The following is a 21560-nucleotide window of genomic DNA, read 5'->3' as shown; positions in this document are numbered from 1 at the left end:
GTCCTTCGAGCGTTCAAGCGTAGTTGACGACATGCGAAACCAGCCAACCCATTCCGAAGAAATGTTATTTGCTTTTCTTTATCTTTTTTTTTCTTGCTTCATCATGGCAGAAATACATGTATTCAAGGGTTTTAGTATTTTAGGAGATCACATACATACTAAGTAATGGCCGTGAATTCCACCCGAAATGGATTCAGTTGTCAAAACATAATGACAGTTTTGACAGAAATTCCAACTATGCAAACATCAACATAATGCTATATAATATAGTTAATGGAGTACATGATAAATCATTTCAACGTTGCTTTAGGAAACCTTGTTGTTACCTAATTGGTTTTGTTTCACTATCCCGTAAAATGTAATAAAAAAAAGACAGCACCGTAATGTGCAAGTGTGTAGACGAAGAACATGATGCCCTTTCAATTTTCAACGAAAGATTTACATCGCAAAATAAAACGACATTGTACTCGGTACTCGAAAACAATTTTGAAGAAAAAAAAAAGGATAATAGCAATGATAAATTGTCTGTGGCGCTTCATGCGTGCAGCATCTCTGAAATGTTTTGTAACCCGCGTTCGGGGTTTCTCATGTCAACGTGATAGATCAGCAATAACGAAGAAACAGTATTCACAAATGATACTATGTGTCATGGAATGATACAGTATACTACGAGTCTCAAAATTAGGGTCTGAATTATAGACTGTTAGCAAAGAGTTCCGGTCAATCGTTCCACAAGAGCAGCAGTTTGCTCAGCAGTTGGCCACAGCAGTTTGCTTATAGTTTGGTTTTCTTGGACAATCTGACGAAGTCCAACAATCCAAGGTATGTCAAAAATCGTTCTTTTATGATTTGTGCACCATTTAAGGAACAAACAAAGCTTCCATGGTCAGGGAGTTAAGAGGAAAAACCGTAAATGAGAAATAAGATTATGTATGTTCAAGGTCAAGGTCAAGGTCATCGCCGTATACGCTGTACTACGTATAAGCGTCTATTGTTCCGTGTATTGTTCAATTGCATTAACGTTCAGTGTAGCGTGCGTGGTGCATGGTCCGCGGTGTGGAAAGTGTTAATGCGAATACGTTGAACGTTTTGGACGGTCTTTGTAAAGACCTCTCCCTATCGGAGAACGGTCCGAAATGATAGTATTGTGAATGTGAATCCGTGGAGTTTCAAACGGGTTTTCTGGTATTATGTATTGCTCACGTTAAAACGTATAAGTTGGATTATATCTTTTCGCGTATGTATATCATTACGATAGTTGTGTTAGGAACGCTCCACGCACGAAGTTCATGCACGCGGAGGGATATTAAAGTTGAAGTTATAGTGATATGTCTAGCTGTAGATTCTGTGATAGTCTCATTTAAGACCACAAAAAGCGTTGCTAGGGAGAATCTAATGCTCGTTGTTGTTAATGCACAATTTGCTACAGGACGTCTTATAGTGACATTGTTGTGAGATGTGGCATTGAGCGTTTACAATCATAAGATTCAAGATATATTGATTGTGTTAAATAAGTTTATTAACCGACGATGATTTGTCTGACTTAGACAGAATATTGAAAGTTCATTATGTTTATTCTGCTTGTAGATTACACCAGATACATAATGGCAATACTCATGATGATAGTTAACACAGTCACCCTCATTGAGTTAGTAAAAATGGATATAAATGTTGTTTGAATATTCTGGCCAAAATTGCTTCTTTAAGAAAAGAAAGAAAGAAAATATTCATTATCGTCTTACTATTTCTGTGTAGAATTGAAATAGAGTATACTGATTTGTATGGCGTGCTATATGAATAATTTTCTTCTTGTTTGTATCTTACAGGAACCACTCATTCCAACACAGTTGTTGAATATATATATATATATAACTACGTATCACACTAGCAAGCGCAAGTTTGCAGTATATGCACAGTTACACATCGCCGATACATGCTGTGTAACAGAATAAAGAACCCACATCACGTTAAACCGAGGATTTCTTTGTTCTTTATTGCAACAACGTGTCCATCTGAAGAGATTGCATACGAATCCATCACAGCTTCAACAACTCTTATATATTGGATTCAGGATGCAACTTGCACTATTGACATTTATCGTGCTATAACAACTTACTCACCATCAAGAGGCTGTGATTCCAGAACCATACCATGGCTGATGTAGAGAAATTAAAGTTGATCAGGAGAAACACCAAAGGGGGATTGACACGCACCTTAAACTCAATCGACAGGCTATTAAAGGACACCTTTGGTGAGGTCGACACCTTAAAGGGATACATAGCCAAGGCGGAAAGTCAATTCAAACAAGTTGAAAGCAAGCATGCGGAGCTGGTCGAAAATATAACAGATGAAGCGACATTCGAAGAAGAGGAGACCTGGATGGGAGAGTGTGAGAGTAGGTTTGTGGAGACCATCGTACGTGCGAGAAAGTCCATTGGGTCCGCAAGCTGCCGTGAGCCGCCTACCTCCCAGCCTGTGACGCCGTCAACTCCCCAAACTTCTACACCATCTGTTGTTCAAGATCCGGCACCGCAAGCCGAGACTGTGTCATGGCAACCCCGATCTACAAGTCCAGAACCGATTGCTCCCTTAGCTCCGCCCTCTCCGATGCATCGACATTCATCTTGCACACCTAAGATGCAGAAGATGAAATTTCCTACTTTCAACGGTGATATCAAGGACTACCAGCGTTTCCGTACCTTGTTTCAACATTGTGCTGCTGACCTCAGAGAGATAGAGTGTTTCTACCAACTCACTCAAGCCATGATTAATGCTCGTGAACGAAACATGATAAAGGGCTGCATTAATGTGCAGAGGGCTTGGCAGGTACTTGATGAGAAGTACGGAGACCAAGACAGAGTTGTCGACAGTCTTCTTCGTGACTTGGAAAACCTGAAGCCGTACGAAATCAAGGGCAAGATTAGTCTAAGTGCCATGACTGGGTTTGTTCAAACCTTGCAGGTATTTGAGATGCAGGCCGAATCAATCGGCCTCTCTGGGGAGCTGAATAGTAAAATCATGCTAAGTCAGATCAAGCAAAAGATGCCTGAGGGACATCGCATCGCCTACTACAGAGATGTCAGAGACGAGCATATCAGTGACTCCCTTGGAGGCTTGGTCAAATGGCTACATAGACACCTCCTACTCCAAGAGAAGGCAAAGTCACCATTCCCAGAGAAGACGAGTACCTGTGAGATGAGTCAAAACAGAGGAAGCAAGTCTTCAAATGCAGCAGCGTGGAATCCACCTAAACAGATCCAATCTAAAGAGGGGAAGCGTTCCGGGGTTCCCAAGTGTCCTCTTCATGTCAACTCGAATACGCACTTCCTGAAAATGTGCATCAAGTTCAGGAACCTCAGTCTAAAGGGAAAGTATGACGTCATGAAACAGAATGACATCTGCAGCAGATGTGGTCATGACAACTGTCCTGCAGGGAAATCCCCATACGACCACAAGTTATGTCAGTTTGCGTCGCCATGCAAGGTTCAGAGTTGTGGAGATGATTCCCACTTCTCTGCTATCTGCCCTGTCGTATATGGAGGGAGAGATCAAGGCTCGTCATCTCCACAGGATCGCAATGTGCCACCAACACGTCCACACACCACTTCAGCGAGTGTGAAGACTGTCGCGAACAAGGACGCAGGCGCACTACAGAGCGTCCTTCCCACTGTGATGGGATATCTGCGACACGGAAATAACCGTCAGCTGGTGCGGATTCTCTTAGACGGTGGAAGTCAGGCTACCCTGGTAAGAGAGGGCATCTTCTCCAAGACCGAGAAAGATATCTATCAGGATCACGATCTGAGTCTGGTTGGCGGTACCAGGATCAGACGAAAGCTTCGACTATTAGATTGTTTCATCGAAGACATCGGGGGAAACTTGTCGTACCCAGTTTCCGTCACAGAAATAGATAAGCCTTGTGGAGAAGCCCCTGTCGTTCAAGCAGAAGACCTCCAGCAGTATCACCATCTACGGGAAGTGGATATTCACGCCGCCTCGTCTGAAACTGTCGACATGTTGCTTGGCGTTGACAACACACACTTGATGGTATGGGAGGAGTACATCCTTGGGGAAAAACCTGACGAGCCAGTGGCGGCGAGATGCCCCTTGGGATGGTTTATCCAAGGAGGACGTTCAGGAGGCCCTACAGCTCTGCTTAACTACGTCAACGTGTCGGCAATCGGTCCCCTAGAGGAGTTCCTCGGCCTGGAAACAGCAGCCTTGCAACCGAGAAGATGTAAGTGCTCAACAGAGATCTTGAACAGAGGAGCAACCGAAACCATGGAGCAAAGTGTTTCTCAGCGTCAGGACGGCTCGTACGAAGTCAGATTGCCGTGGAAGAAGTCTCCTGACAGTTTGCCAGACAACTACGACTACGCCGTTAAGAGGTTGCATGGCTTAGAGAGACAGTTCAGAGACAGGCCTGAAGAGTGGGACGTGTACTGCAAGCAGATGAGGGACTTGCAACACAGAGGTGTCTCACGTCGTGTCAGTGACGCAGAAATTCGACAAGACAGAGAAGCTGGGAGAAAAATGTGGTTCTTGCCACATTTTGCGGTAAAGAAAGATTCAGCAACTACCCCAGTCAGGATCGTCTACGACGCAAAGGCAAGATTCCAAGGTCATTCTTTGAATGAGTACCTCGTGAAGGGTGAAGACCTTAATGCTGATCTGTTCAACGTGGCTCTGCGTTTCAGAGAGAACGAAGTAGGCGTCATCGCTGATATCAGAAAAATGTTTCAGGCAATCAAGATCAGCCCGGAAGATGCAAGGTTCCATCGGTACGTCTTTCGAGAAAACCCGAACCAACCCATTCAAGTCTATGAACTCACCACTGTGACATTCGGAGACAGGCCTTCTCCAACGGCAGCAATTGTCACACTCAGGCACGTCATAGATCGACATGCACCCGATGATGAGCAACTGAAGAAAGTCGTCACCGATCAATTCTACATGGACGACCTGAGTGAATCTGTCACCAATGTCGAGGAAGCCGTCAATCTGAAAGCCAAGCTTGTAGAAACGCTTGCTAAGGGCAAGTTTGACATTCGCAAGTGGCAGTCGAACGCACAGGAAGTGTGTGACTCTGAGGAGGACACTCAGACCGCATCTGTGTTAGGAACAAAATGGAACCTTTCGACTGACACACTTAGTGTGAAAAAAGTCAAGCCAATGGAAGATGTTGTCCTAACCAAACGCAAGTTGTTGGCTCACACCGCATCATACTATGATGTGTTTGGTATGCTTTCTGGAATGTTGATCCGGCCGAAGATTCTACTCCAGCAACTGTGGCAGTTAAATGTCGACTGGGACACGCCACTCAACGACAGACCTGAGCTCTGTCGAATCGTCAGGGAGATCAAGGTGGATTTGGAAGCAGCATCTACCATAGAGATCCCACGATGTCTCATTCCTGAGACATTGCGAGGGAAAAGGCCATTGCCAGAGGTTTCTCTACACGGAGCCAGTGATGCATCTGAAGATGCCATGGGCATCGGCGTCTGGTTGAGGTGGTCAGAGACTGAACAAACGGAAGTGCAGTTGTCCTTCGTCGCTGCAAGAGCCCGACTCACTCCACTCAAACAAACAAGCATGCCAAGGAAGGAGCTTCAGGCCATTCTCCTCCTGTCAAGACTGATGGTTGCCCTGAAAGATGCCCTTCGTTTCAACATCTCCTATTCGAAGATGTGGACGGATAGTTTGACTGTAGTAAGGTGGCTGCGGGGACAGTCCAAGTCCTTTCGCTCGTTTGTCGCATACAGAGTGGGCGAAATCACCTCAGAGTTCGACCCTCACCAGGACATTGCCTACGTGCCGACTGATCAGAATGTCATTGACGTCGTCTCCAGAGGCACCACAGCGGAAGGAATGCTTGAGGTCATCAAGGGACCAACTTACCTGAAGCAACCACCTGAGTCCTGGCCAAAGACACCGCAGAACATCCAGGAAGACACTTCGGATCCAGAGAGGAAGAAATTCCACGTTCGAAATGCGAAGACACTAGCGCTGAAAGTCAATGCAGTGGCTCACACTACCGCAATCGTTGATCCCACCAGCTTCTCGAATTGGCAAAGGCTGAAGATGGTCACAGCTCGAGTGTTATCTGTGAAAGATGTTCCAAAGAAAGAGTGGTTCAAGAAGCTTACTCAGCAGATTTCGCAGTGGCCGTCTGCCAAACTCCTGAAGGAGGCCGAGTTGTACTGGATACGTCAAGCGCAGAAGGACATCAACTTTCAAGATGCCAACATAATGCGCCTCGATCCGTTCTTCGACGAAGAAGAAAAAGTGTATCGCGTTGGAGGTCGCATTCGCCATGCTCCGATATCATACGACATTCGTCATCCCTATCTCCTCCCAAGGGAAAGCCACATCAGTCTACTGATTGTCAGAGATGGACACTCCCTTGCTCTCCATGGAGGACAACTCAGGACTGCGGCAGAAGTGAGGAGAAGGTATTGGGTTGTCGGTGACACAAGGCTCTCCAAACGCGTGGTGAAGGAATGCATCGTGTGCCGCAGGCATAGAGGGAGACCAGTCGAACAGAAAATGGCGGACCTCCCAGAGTGTCGTGTGAAGCCCTTCTCACCGCCATTTCAGACAACGCTCGTGGATTATCTCGGGCCGATAAACGTGAAGGTCAGCCGCAACATTACTGCCAAGGGTTACTGTGCTGTGTTCACATGTGCGGCTACCAGGGCTGTTCATCTCACTTGTGTCCAAGACCTTTCGACACAAGCTTTCCTGCAAGCCCTGGATCGCTTCATCAGCATCAGGGGTGCACCGGCCACCATCATCAGTGATAACGGGACCTGCTTCCGTGGTGCTTACAACACGATCAACACGCTCAATCTACGACTGGACCAGACAGAACTGAGGGAACACTGTAGTAGCTTCAAGGTGCAGTGGAAATTTGGGCCTCCTGGTGGACCCCACCATCAGGGCGCTGTCGAACGCATGGTGCAAGAAGTCAAGAAAGCCATGAAGCATCTTGTGAAAGCCGATCGTTTGCCTTTCCCTGAATGGGAAACAGTCTTCTGCCAGATTTCGGGGTTGATCAACAGTCGACCGATTACAGCTGTGTCATCTTCACCACTTGATCATCCCCCTCTTGCTCCGAATCATTTCCTCATCGGGAGAGGAGATCTTCCGAGCCCAGATGTTCCCTGTGCGCAGTACAATGGAGACTTCAAGAAGCGGAGAGAGCTGTGCAACGCAATGGTCGACAAGTTCTGGAAGCGTTGGATGGACTGCATACAGAAGCTCTCACCGCGCTCGAAAAACCAACGTGCAGCAGAGAACCTACAAGCGGGTGACGTTGTGCTCGTCATCGGAGAAGACAAGAGGCGCGGCACTTGGCGAATGGCTGAAATCGTGCAGACCTTCCCTGGAGACGATGAGCTGGTTCGCGTCGTCGAGCTTAGATACGCAGACAAGTCAGTCGCAAAGAGACCTGTCACCAAACTGATTCTTCTCATGAAGAGAACCGAGAGAGTGGACATTTAAAGTGTAACTGAAGGACTGAGTAAATAATCGCGTTCATCTGAAGAAAGGATTCAGTGTAGCCTTTGTTTGGCTTTCCTCGTTTGATCAGAACATTTTGGGCTACTAAGTTCTTGAATTTGGTTATTAACTCGAACAAGCAATTTCTTGCCTTAATGGAGGCGGTGAAACTTAATTTTACTCTGTTTGGACATTAGAAAACATTCTATTTGAGTGTTCGTTTGTCAACTGGTTTGAATTTCACTTTAGATCTATTTAGGTCTCGACCTTAGAGCAGTTATCTGTTCGTTGTTGTGTAAATAATCGCATTATTGTACACGTTTTGAGTGTTTATAAAGTGACTTCCGTCACGTTCAAGGGGGCAGGATGTCATGGAATGATACAGTATACTACGAGTCTCAAAATTAGGGTCTGAATTATAGACTGTTAGCAAAGAGTTCCGGTCAATCGTTCCACAAGAGCAGCAGTTTGCTCAGCAGTTGGCCACAGCAGTTTGCTTATAGTTTGGTTTTCTTGGACAATCTGACGAAGTCCAACAATCCAAGGTATGTCAAAAATCGTTCTTTTATGATTTGTGCACCATTTAAGGAACAAACAAAGCTTCCATGGTCAGGGAGTTAAGAGGAAAAACCGTAAATGAGAAATAAGATTATGTATGTTCAAGGTCAAGGTCAAGGTCATCGCCGTATACGCTGTACTACGTATAAGCGTCTATTGTTCCGTGTATTGTTCAATTGCATTAACGTTCAGTGTAGCGTGCGTGGTGCATGGTCCGCGGTGTGGAAAGTGTTAATGCGAATACGTTGAACGTTTTGGACGGTCTTTGTAAAGACCTCTCCCTATCGGAGAACGGTCCGAAATGATAGTATTGTGAATGTGAATCCGTGGAGTTTCAAACGGGTTTTCTGGTATTATGTATTGCTCACGTTAAAACGTATAAGTTGGATTATATCTTTTCGCGTATGTATATCATTACGATAGTTGTGTTAGGAACGCTCCACGCACGAAGTTCATGCACGCGGAGGGATATTAAAGTTGAAGTTATAGTGATATGTCTAGCTGTAGATTCTGTGATAGTCTCATTTAAGACCACAAAAAGCGTTGCTAGGGAGAATCTAATGCTCGTTGTTGTTAATGCACAATTTGCTACAGGACGTCTTATAGTGACATTGTTGTGAGATGTGGCATTGAGCGTTTACAATCATAAGATTCAAGATATATTGATTGTGTTAAATAAGTTTATTAACCGACGATGATTTGTCTGACTTAGACAGAATATTGAAAGTTCATTATGTTTATTCTGCTTGTAGATTACACCAGATACATAATGGCAATACTCATGATGATAGTTAACACAGTCACCCTCATTGAGTTAGTAAAAATGGATATAAATGTTGTTTGAATATTCTGGCCAAAATTGCTTCTTTAAGAAAAGAAAGAAAGAAAATATTCATTATCGTCTTACTATTTCTGTGTAGAATTGAAATAGAGTATACTGATTTGTATGGCGTGCTATATGAATAATTTTCTTCTTGTTTGTATCTTACAGGAACCACTCATTCCAACACAGTTGTTGAATATATATATATATATAACTACGTATCACACTAGCAAGCGCAAGTTTGCAGTATATGCACAGTTACACATCGCCGATACATGCTGTGTAACAGAATAAAGAACCCACATCACGTTAAACCGAGGATTTCTTTGTTCTTTATTGCAACAACGTGTCCATCTGAAGAGATTGCATACGAATCCATCACACTATGAATACTTATAGCATTTGAATAAAATTTAAGAAAGAAGTAAAGAATTTACATGGAATGCTATGATACACTCTCTTTCCTCCAGAGATGACAGTTACCTTCGAAATCTGATGCAGGGCTTCTCTTTTGGATTTATCTGATTGTTTATTCGTATCTGAGCTGAGTTCAGGAAAGTTCTTCGCTACATAATGCGATGACGTCTGGGACATTGCACAATCAAAAGAGACAGACAGTCACAAATCAATTCCGCACGTCATCAAAACGAATGTTAATATTAGCTGCTGTCAAAGACGATAATCTTCTTTTAAATGTGCTGCTTTTGTCGGCGAAATATCATTCTATCTTTAGATGATGGACTGAATTTATTTAAGTCTTTGTAAGTGCTGAATGCGTTTATACTCATCAAATCCTTGCAACCGTCTCCGAACAGAAGGTGGGAAGGGGGGGTTGTGTAGGAGGGGGGAAGGGGACCTTATCCCACGTTTGTGCTTGTGCACTGCCGAAAAAAAAAAATGGGTAGAAAGGCACTCTTGATTTCGCTATATATTCGTTGTTTCTTTGTTGTGAAACCCACGCCTACGCCCCTCTCTCACGTCATTCGCTTAATGCATAAAGATTTGCGTTATAGAAAATAATTTTGCAATGTATTAGAATAGTATGCATCATGCGATAGTCACCTTGGGAGATACTGACCGGAAAAAGCCTAGATCATCGGTCAAGTTGGGTTGGCTAAAGGGACATCTGTGACATATCACTCTCTTCTTTTCAGTATATTCCTACTTGTTGTTGATTTTCGCTGGTCACTTCAACTCTTCTCTTGTTTGCTTTACTTTGTTTTTGTTTTGTGTTTTTAGCGCAGCTTTTTGCGCGGTTGTATAATGTGAGACAGAGTAGGAGGTGTGTATGCGTTGATACAGGAATAGAACTTGAAAGAAAACGAAAGGCAACCAGAGAAATGCAACGGAAGTGCGAACAAACTGCGATAGAGAAGAATTGAAGCGATGAAAATGGGAAGAACGCGATGGAGAATAGATTGAAATCAAAGTGTGTCAAAAGGAATCTGAATACTCTCTCCCTCTCTCTATTTATCTGTCTATCCATCTATCTATATCTATCTATATATCTATCCGTCTATCTCTATCTCTCTATATCTATCTATCTATCTATCTATCTCTATCTGTCTGTCTATCCATCAACCTATATGTCTATATATCTATCTTTATGTCTATCTCTCTATTTATCTATCTATCTATCTATCCATCTATCTATCTATCTGTCTATCTATCTATCTATCTATCTATCTATCTATCTATCTATCTATCTGTCACCCACTCCCTTTTTCTTTCCGGGCAGAGTAATTTGTAGTATAGATAAAAGAGCTCTGCACTTTTGATCGTCAATTTGAGTTTATTTCTTGCACCTCACTGCTTCTAATCCTTGCACCATTGTGGACAGGAAATGGAATATATTCATCTTCGTCCATTATCATGTCCCTCTTGACGCAGGTGTACTAATGGTCAACTAGGAAATGATAATGTTTTGGTGTTATTACGGATGAGGTAAACATGGTATTATTAGGCAGTATGTCAGTACGGTTGGAACGCAAAAGGCCAAGGTATGAGAAGGTAAGAGTTTCGTCGAAAATGATGGCAAGGTCCACCTTGACCACAATATCAGCCACGAACACCTTAAAAGATGTCGTATATTGGATTACTCACAGATTTTCCCTACCTCATCCTCTCTAACACAGATTCAAGTTGGGGAATTAGATTATTCTCCTTGATTAACATTTCTCAGGTACAAATATAATTGGATTGTAAAATTGCGAAAGGTATTTGATTTTTTTTTCAAATACTCCATATTCATCTATTTTATTCTACATACTTTTACGAAACCGTCACTTGTTTTCTAAAAGTTAGAATCCTCATGAATAACGAACATAGCGTTCCACTTGAAATGTTTATCTGGAAGAGAAATGAGAAGAAGAATCTATCAATGAAAAAAGAAATGAACTTGCAAGTTCGGGACATACATCATGCATGAACTGTTGCTTGTGAGGCGACAAGATTAGAAGTAGAAAAAAAAAAATTAAATGGGACAGAGAGATTTCGTTTGATGTATGAGCGTCATTACGAAGGAAACACCACGCCTATTCTCCGGCTTTGGTGCATTATGGTACGTCACAGGTTCTGCATTGGCTCGACAAGGGTTGATATTAAATCTAACAATACCCCTCCCCCATGTATACATTATATATATATATATATATATATATATATATATATATATATATATATATATGTATGTATATATATGTATATAGATATATATATATATATGGAAAAAGTACGATGACAACAAAACATTTTCAACATAAATGAGGAGGTGATATAATTGTCAATTGCGTCAGAGCAGACCTGTACCATGAATTGCTTTTAAGTCTATCGATATATGTGGGGTCTTTTTTATGAGAAAAACGTATGTCACATAGAATAATGCATATATACATATATACTTATTATATATATTCACCCGCGAAATCGTATCAAATAAAATCTAAATCACATAGATGAACGAGCGATCAATACAATACCGTCCTTTCGAAGTCTCTTTAACAAAACTTTCAGAATGTCCCTATTAAACGCTCAACACGAGCGTAAAGTAACCCCATCGGAACAACGCATGATATAAAAATAGACTGTTTTGGTTTGTTGTTTTTTTTGTACCGTTTTTTATAATAATCTTTTCTTGGTTTTCTATCTTGGTTTAGCCACGCAACAGATAGTGACAGTGGGCTGTAAGCTAATCTAAGGTTTTCCCTAGAAAATTCACTGATTGTGTTGGCCTTAATGAATTCCCTCATTTGAAAATGATGGTGTTATTGAACACCCATTTTACCTTCATTCATCCTTCAAAGATGACCTCGTATCAAAAAGTCTAACGACTTGAAAACGTCCGATTTTTTTATATGCGGTCGTAGAAGGTCAACAGAATAGCTACATTTGGATTCCTCTTGTTTTTTGTAAAGGTAAGTTAGCTTATATGACTAGTGTATGACAAACGTGCCAACGTTTATTCGTTTTGATATTCTTTGTACGGAAACCTTCTATCGTCTCTATGTTGTGGGAGGCGGGAATTTGCGTATTTACATTTTTCCTGAATACCACCCTATAAATATTGGTTCAGATCTACCTCTTTGAGGTAAATTGCATTTTCTGTCTCTGTTCGGGTTAAGAAACCAGTACGCTGTACGCCGAAGCCTCATCCCGTGACATTTCGCTGACATTTGGAAAAGGCAAAAAGGGCTTTAAACTAAATAAGTTCACTTTCCCTGCATCTGTCATGTTTGTGGTGCCCTACTTCTTTCTATTAGTTCCTTTGCCCTCTCTTTCTCTCTCTCTCTCTCCTTCTTTTTTTTCTCTCTCTCTTTCTCCATCTATCTATCCTTACACGTTATGATAGCGAGTTTTAGATCTGTGACGCGAACGATAAAACGACGTTAATTATAGGCAAAAAATAGTGTTCTGCACATGCGCGCAACAGCTGTTTCGCTCGTCGTTATGTAATGACATGTCATGATATGGGTTTATATAATAAATTTAGGCTTGCAAAAATAAATTATATATACATACATTTTGATATATTTTATTCAGGATGGACTCATACTTTTGTGTTTCTTCTTGTTTTGTTTTTTCTTGATTGTATGTGGAATAGATCTTTACACGCATTAAAATTCAGATAAATAGGTTACCTACAAGAGGAAAACATACAACCAGTGAGTTAATTGAGTAACTTTGTACTGCAAAAACCAAATCCAAATATTTTTGGCACGCAGCTGATAAAGTGGGAGGTTTTAAATTCGCTACAGGTGTCAGCAGGGGCTTTCTTTATTACACTTCACATGGCAGACAGCAAAGCGGGGGAGATAAGTGAGCTATTTTGAATTTCAACTTGCGGGTTTTTTTTTTTTTTCGTTTGTATTTGCTTTTTGTGTTTGTGTTAGTTTTTGGGAGTAATTGGAGTTTTGAAGTTTGAAGTTTTATTTTCTCATGTCACCCAAACAAGCCTGGGCATTGAACAAAACATTAATACAGAATGACAAAAATAAAAAATATCAACGATTAATACTGACAAAGAAAATATCATATATTAATTTGCAATATTTACAAATATTTATATTTATTTGTTATGTGCCTGCAGCCTTGGGCGCATGCGCACCCCTCCCAGTCTATTATGGTAAAAAATTTCATTTCATTTCATTTCATTTTATATCCGACAAAAGTATACAATTCAATATGACATTTGCATAAAAAATGAGTACAATGTGACTTTGTTAGATTAAAGCAGACCATCTTCTTCTTTTTCTACAATAAAACAAAACATACTTATAGTTTAAGGAAATGCATGGGCAAACTGTAACTGAATCGTATCAAGTAAAAGATATCGGAAAAGGAGGGAACTGCTAAAAAGCCTAGCTTATAGAATGCAGTCCCCTCATGAGTAGTAAGTAGTAGTAATAATCCAACGAAACGATAAGTGTTCCGTGTAAATCATTGCTTTTCAGGATATCTTATAATCAATTATTATGGTGTCATCTCAGATGGTAAAAGAATGATCGTGCAAAGAGAGGCAGAGATAAATATCAGTTCCTCTATATGAATATATACTAGTATATGATTATGATATATTGTATAAGAAGAATTTGATCACGAAACGACTGACTCCATTCACTGTCAATTTGGGAATAAACCTGCTGAGAATCAAGAGAAAATGATAAGAAAATATGGCACTTATTTAAATGATAACTTCCAGAATATTCCTTGTTATGCAACAAGTGAGGAAACATTGGAAATGCTTTGTATTTATCTGACGACATGGTCATACTTTTAGAACTTTAACATATTTATATATTTAAATATTTTTTTCTCACACACACATATATATACTTATGTATATATTCATAGGTTCTCATTATACATACAATTGATTATTTAGATTCTATATGACTTCACTACATATTTCTCATCAAAAAGACACCGCATATCACTAGAATAAAGAGTCATCAAATCGGTCCAGGTTTGCTCTGACGCAACTGAAAATCACATCATCTCCTCATTAAAGTTGAAAATGTTCTGTTGTCATCGTGTCTTACAGTACCGTCGTAATTCGACGTCGCTGCTGGCCGCATGTGACATAATCAATGAAAGACGATACGATGAAGCCGTTTTGCATTTCTTACAGAAAATTTTCAGGCTCCTACCAAGTCAAATTGGGAAAATGTGAGCATTGAGGTGTGATTATTTCCCCTCTTCTAGATTCTCTCTTCCTTATAAAGTATTGGAGGTCCTCTGAGGCCATTCAGGCAATATTTTCCATTGTAGTAGACTTCTTTATCCTTCTTTCTATTATATTTTATGGTTTTTCGAATTTCAGCCTCACATTTCCCATACAACTTGCCCAGGTAATAGTGAAGGTAAGCGAAGGATGCAAAATTTGCTGCACGGGGGGAAGAAAAGGTCGTGTTCCCAAGTGCTGTTCCTTGAAGCATGCAAACTATAATCCATGAACTTTCGTCTTCCTTTCCTTTTCCTGAAGCGGAAAAAAAACAAACAAACAAACACATGTGTTGTTCCGAGTCCTGGCGGATGTAAGGCTCCGTGATTTGGCTATTTTCTTCTCTCTGCTTAGGATTTTGTACTAGTGATCAGAAACAGAATAAAAATCAAAGCAAACAAACTGCACGCAATTCTAGTTCACAAGCGTACACTTCTTCTTCTTTTTTTCAATTTCGGCGATGGTACCCAACCTTTCATTACACTATCTGCCATCTTTCCGATTCAAATAATTTCAAGTCAGCTATATATGAAGCTTAGAAAAGTAAGCAGAGAAAATCCTAATACGGGGAAGGTGGCGACTGCTTTTAAAGCTGCTATGCAATTCCAAACTTGCTCTAAACTACAACTTTCTGATGTGAATCGTTTGGTTTTTTTTTTCATACTGGCTGTTGTTGTTGTTGTTGTTGTTGTTGTTGTTGTTGTTGTTGTTGTTGTTGTTGTTGTTGTTGTTGTTGTTGTTGTTGTTGTAGATAGGGGTTTTGAGGGATGGTTTATTTTGGGTGTGATTTTTTTTCTAGGAGGGGTGTTTTGTCATTTTGACCATACAAATATTTTCCGAAGTGGATATGGGCTCTTTTCTTGTAAAAGGTGCAAATATTTGAGTACATTAGGTTTAAGAAAGGGGTAATAACTTAGTTACTTCTGACAAATTTCTAACGATTCGCTCTGTATTTTGTTTTATAACAACGTTTAGCTTGATTATATTATAGTATCACCGTAAAACATCTCCAGGCCGGAACACTGCCTAAATTTCGACCCCTGATGAATCGCTCTCTTTATATAATAAATAAAGAAAAAATACGTTTTTGACGGTTTCTTTGGCATAATTCGTGAATCTGCTTTTCGTTTCCTTTTTTATAAGCAACACTGACATTTTAACCAAAAATTTGAAACAAATAGCACTTGAATTGAACTTAATGCAAGAATTAAGTAGATGCAATTAGGGTCGTGTCATTAGAATTCCGGTTCAACTTCCGCATGAGACATGCACCGGGAGAAGGCTCGTGAGCACACGGCTCATCACTAGCAGTCCCGCCGTGCATGTGTTTACAATTCATTTATTGCCAATCCCAGGCGGGATGGATCGGACGATGAGGAACACGTAGCGAGTGATCACCCCCGGAGGGTGACAGCATCGAATTGGTGATTGGATGGGAGAGGAGGAGGATGGTGATGATGATAGAGGGGGGGGGGTGGATGAGAGACGATGATGACGATTTCATCGGAAGCTGAGAGGGTCTAACTATATTTTTTAAACTAAGCCGTTGTCTCTTTTACTCATCCTCTTCTTCGGTCCCTCTGATCTTTCCTCCCTTCCCTCACCCTTCTTCTTTTTTTTTCTCCCTCCTCTCTCGTGTTAGCTTTCACACGATAACTCGTGCATCGATTACACAACGTCAAAACAAGGTTTTTAATCAAGGACCGTTTGATCACTTCGTTCACCATTTCCACTCTTGCCCGAATAATACTGGCATTCTATTTTTGTGTCAGAGAAAAGGTTTAGTGACGCCAGAGGCCAGACTTGCAAAGACTTGCTTAGATACCTTTTCCAAAGACAAGGAAGTCACGTGAAGTGTAGAGAGGGATTGTGTTATAGTACTCAGGAACGAATTGAAAAATATATTAATGTCCTCCAAAGTGATGATATTAAAACAAGACGAGGACGTAATAAATCATCTTCTTGACACAAAAAAGTCATTTGAGCAAACTGAAATACAGTCAATTATATTTTCCATAATACACTCTCCCCATGGAAATATTCTTCTCGCGACATTACAAAACACACACACACACACACACACACAGAGGTAGTTTTGTGGAATACTAGTAGATCCCACGTTTGAAACTCATTAATATTCAGGCTCCACAGTATTATTGAAAACGCAGTGAAAAAAAAGGACTCCTGTTGAATCATTTTACGTTGCATATACTTATCAATTCCTATTGTCATGAAATTATGTCCAGTTCACATGAAAATTATGATAATACATTGAATATATGACAGTCCTATACACAAGCAAATCTTCCGTTGTCGAATGTTTGAGCCGTCTTTGAAATATACAAGATTATTTCAATATGTTTAAATATGATTATGTTTGACTACTTACGTTTGTTCTATTTTGCACCTTGCTCACTCCCCCCCCCCCACCAAAAAAAAAAAAGAGAAAATAGTTTAGGTGTACTAATTGCCCTGCTTGTATTGACTATAATTATGGAGCATCACGGTGTCTATACGCAGGATGATCACAAGACCTTTCCAATTTTCATAAATCTATCAATGAAGACATCATCCCACAAATGCACACACAAAGTCTCTGACGTCACGGAACGCCGCCTGAGGGCTCACACGTGTACACGCGACTCGTGAAATCTTTCTTGGCAGACGGGTAGCCGATCAGCTCTTCGTAATCACGTTGATTAGGCCTTTCAGGCGTTAGATCTCCGAAGACAAGGAGACAGATAAATATATAAACTGATAGATAGGAGATGGTGGAGGAAGGAATGAAGAAACTACGAGGAAAACGAAGGAGTTGAGCGGCCGAAAATTGGGATTTAAAGAGTTGATGCAGGAAAACTATCCGAAAGACAGACAACTCTGTTCAGAGGAGCCTGTAGCACTGGGATCGATTGTCCTTACACTTTTCAGTTCGTTTCCGCGTAAAGAACAAAAAAAAGGTGATTTGACTAGGCTGTTTCTTTGATTTCTTAACAACGGAAATTTAAGTCAAGCTGATGCCCGTAAACAAGATTACTCTATCGAATATTTAAGCTAAATGAACAATGATGTGTCAAATGTCCACGTATGCACACAGGTATCGCCATTCGTTCGCTATTTTTGTCACATTTCGTGTTGTCTCACTCAGTGGGCACTGCTTGTTTTTTTATAAGCATTTCAGAAATCGGTGTGAGGTTACCCCGACTCTTTGTGTGAGAAGAATCTCGAATCTAGTAATCCAAGACAATGACAGCTTGCCTGATCAAACCAAGACATTGAATGCGTCTGCGCAGAAGAAGACTCCCACTTGTATTTTTTATGTGGATTCACGTCACCGTATTCCCCGCCATTCTACGGGTGGAGCGTGTTGTCTGCGCAGGCGACAGCTTCGCTGCTTACACACGATCTGTATGTTTCGCGAAGGGAGGCGGCTGTTCTTCTTTCTACAGAGCCCAAAGTCGGCAGTCTTTGTGAAATTTTCGAGTTCTCATTGATCACCTCTGTCTGATGTTTTTGCGAAATGCATTTTGCTCGAAGCACCATGATTCTCTCAAAAGCCCGATATTTATGAAAAAAGCTGGCATCGCTTCTGCATATTTACTTCAGACGAGAAGGGAAACGTTCTTATTATTTGAGCGGTGTTTGTGTCACTGGCTGCGTACAGAGGGACGAAAAGGTGATTACGAATCGCAAACAACGGTGAGTTAAAAATGGGGACACATCCACTGGGGATTTCCAAAATATTCAGCGTTTAGAACTCAGGATTGGCGCACTCTGAGTAAACAACCATCGTACTTTATACACCAGCTAGATGTTGCCATCGTCTCTCTCTTTCTCTATCTCTCCCTCTCTCACCCTGTCTTTCTCTCACTCCCCCATCGAAGATCAATGAGCTTTCCGAGAGTTTGATTGGAACGTTATAAGTTATAGGCGCAATAGTGTGAATGCCGTGGTATTTTACATGGAAATTATCACATAATCCAAAGCCAACGATCTGTATAAACGGGTAGCTTGGATCACTGGAGTTCTTATAATTCTTTCCCCCCTAAATCACTGTATAGCGGTTAAGGGCATTAATCATTACTATTGATTTTGGGACAGTTTGGTGTGTCTTTGACCATGGGCTTGTGTTCTTGTGTGTGTATATATTGCATGATACTATGTATGTGTGTATATTTATTTATATTCCTATATCTTCATATATGTTTATAATATTGCCATATATGTAATTGGACGTATTTGCTGGAAAATATAAACAAACAAGAAAGTGAAATGAAAAAATCGTTAAGACCTCCATGAGAATATGTCATTCCCAGAGTGCATGGTGAATATCAGTCTATTTTGCGTAAGATTGTCATGGGGGGAAAAAGTCGGCACGTCTGCGGTAGATATTAACATACTACACTGAAGTATATCAGAAGTGAAACATAGACGAATGTAAGTTTAGACATCTTTGAGACACAGCGTGAGGACAAATTCTTGTTGGTGCTTGTGACAAACATGTGTAGGTGTAAATAATATGTAATGTGCGTCATCCCGTCACCTTCCATAACAATGTTTGCGCGTAAGTGCGGTGTAACCAAAGAGATTACCATATAAAATCTCTTTGGGTGTAATTGTATCATCATAGAGGACAGGGACGTAGTTCCTATTCTCACGTATTGCCACGGTACTGATTTCTTTACTAATTTTGACATGAAAAATCAATACACATAAAAACAGTTTCACACATGGGTAGAATACATCCTGAGCAGAGGAGGTAAAAAATAAAAAGGTCATTTGGGGGGCATTTCATGAAGCGTTTTGGTCGGATATTTTTCTGACAAACTGTTACAAGCTACTGAAATCCTTGCATCTGATTGGCTGAGAGCAAAAATTTGTCCGACAACTTTGTCGACAATATGCTTTATGAAATGCCCCCTTTATCTCTCTTTACACTCAAATCATATCAAATTCAAGATTTTTTTTTTTCATTTTTAGGAGAGGCAGTGAAAACACACTTATTGGGCCATTAGAAAAAAAGTGACCGTATAGTTACAAGTATGTACGAATTCGTTTGCGTTTACTAGTAATTACTCTTCTCTTTGAATGAAGATATAATATATATGGATGTGTGTATATATATATATATATATATATATATATATATATATCTTTGCGTTTACTAGTAATTACTCTTCTTTTTGAATGAAGATATATATATATATATATACATCCATATATATTATATCTTCATATATATATATATATATATATATATAGCGAAGAATCAAGAAATAAACTAGTAATGCATTATTTCGCCAATAAGAATGAGTTTATTGAACAACTCAAATTTTCGGTGGCCTCCACCTTCTTCAGGAGTCTCGACGCGGAATGTCAATACCAAAACATAAATTGAACATGAAGAGCGCGCACTCATATACACAGAATTGGTTGCTATGAGAGTGCGTACCCTTTACAATGATGTTGCCATGTAGACGCAATGTAGTCAAGGTACCCCACGCATAAGGAGGAGGACATTGACATGTTTATTACGTAACAATGGTGTTCAATTACTTTGTATTATCACATGTTAAGATATCGACATATGTACTCATCAACGTACCATAAGTTACAAAATTAGGTTAAAGAGCGCTCCAACAATCAAATTGTTTCATGACTTAAAATACAAAAATCATCGGTAGGAAGAAGTCGGTATAATAATTCCTGTTAAGAAACTGATGAAATCGTCAATTACAAAAGCCACAGTTCGGTGTCTCGCTGAAAGCTAAACAGATTTGAACATGCAAGTGTGAAATTGATTGACTCATACAACTGAGTGATAGGATGACAGTGTGAATCCATCTACAGAAAATAATACAAAATAAGAGTAAATTGATTATTAAGATGGAGACATGAAATCATAATATTCGCTATAATTCGTCATAATCTCAGACAGAATAACCAACTAATTTCTCTATCACAACACCAGTGGTAGTGAAACAGTTATCAATTAGAAAGATATTTTGAAAAATATTTTGAAAAAAATATCTTATAATCCTCATAATGACTTATTCCTCTCTTTAACGGAAGAATGAGTAACCGTTTAGAATGGATAAATCCCTGTTCAACCCTTCACCTTGAAAGCTCTTACTCTTCACGATTACTCGTAACTCGGCGAGTTTTCTTTCCTCTGCTGATGTGTAGTCTCCCCCGAAAATGCACACTCTGACATCCTTCAATGAGTGGCCGGGGAGGTTGAAGTGTTTGGCAACGGGAAGGTCGTTCCGATTTTTCAGGATGGACGATTTGTGATTATTAAAGCGCATCCGGAATTTGGTGCTGGTCTCACCGATATAGATAGCGTGAGGGCATTGTGCACACATCAGACAATACAGTACATTACTGGAATCGCAGGTAAGTCTCTGTGGACGGAGGGTGACATTGTTGGAGATTTTCACCCTAGTGTCAGTAATAAGGTGTTTACAAATTTGGCACCTAGGCTTAGTACATGGTGTGTTACCACTCGGTGGTAAAGGTGCTGGGAGTTTGGTACTTACAAGCAATTTTCTGAGATTTGGGGGCTGACGCTGGGCGTGCAGAGGTTGATCTCCAACAAGTTTCCCTAACTCGGGGTCGAGTGCCAGTGTAGGCCATTCTTGTCTGACTTGTTTCACGAAAGATGTGGTAGCAGGGTGGTAAGTGGTCACGAATGGCAGACGTGCCTTGTTTTCCTCCAAATTAGTTTTGTTGAGGAGAACTCTTCGGGATTTCCCTTTTACTCTACGAATTGCATTCCTGATCATTTTTGGAGGATATCCTCGTTTGAGGAATTGTCTACCTAGTGTAAGGACCTCTCTGTCAAACATATCCTCGTCCGAGATGATTCGGCGGAAGCGAAGCATCTGACTATAAACAATCGATTGTTTGATGTGGTGTGGGTGAAATGAGTCAAATCTCAAATATGAGAAAGAGTCGGTGGGT

At 40.5% G+C, this 21560-nt stretch overlaps 3 protein-coding genes across 3 annotated transcripts in view; all 3 read left to right on the top strand.

Moving 5' to 3' along the window:
* The first annotated feature begins 2151 nt into the window (after nt 1-2151).
* On the top strand, nt 2152-5471 carry LOC140245580 (uncharacterized). The gene is made up of 2 exons (XM_072325146.1): nt 2152-5364; nt 5436-5471. Exons 1-2 carry the CDS (start codon nt 2152-2154, stop codon nt 5469-5471), a joined length of 3249 nt encoding a protein of 1082 aa, XP_072181247.1.
* Nucleotides 5472-5487: 16 nt separating this feature from the next.
* On the top strand, nt 5488-6250 carry LOC140245579 (uncharacterized). Its single transcript, XM_072325145.1, has 2 exons — nt 5488-6131; nt 6187-6250. Exons 1-2 carry the CDS (start codon nt 5488-5490, stop codon nt 6248-6250), a joined length of 708 nt encoding a protein of 235 aa, XP_072181246.1.
* Nucleotides 6251-6321: 71 nt separating this feature from the next.
* LOC140245059 (protein transport protein Sec61 subunit beta-like) overlaps nt 6322-21560 on the top strand; it is a 231514-nt gene continuing 216275 nt past the window's right edge. The window contains exon 1 of the mRNA XM_072324656.1: nt 6322-6325. Coding sequence (XP_072180757.1) covers nt 6324-6325 — 2 coding nt within the window. The 5' untranslated portion in view covers nt 6322-6323. The remainder of the gene's footprint in view (nt 6326-21560) is intronic.

The sequence above is a fragment of the Diadema setosum genome, chromosome 22 (assembly GCF_964275005.1).
Source record: "Diadema setosum chromosome 22, eeDiaSeto1, whole genome shotgun sequence".
Lineage (NCBI taxonomy): Eukaryota > Metazoa > Echinodermata > Echinoidea > Diadematoida > Diadematidae > Diadema > Diadema setosum.
The sequence above is the reverse complement of the archived record's forward strand: the minus strand, read 5'-3'. Positions and strand labels throughout refer to the sequence as shown.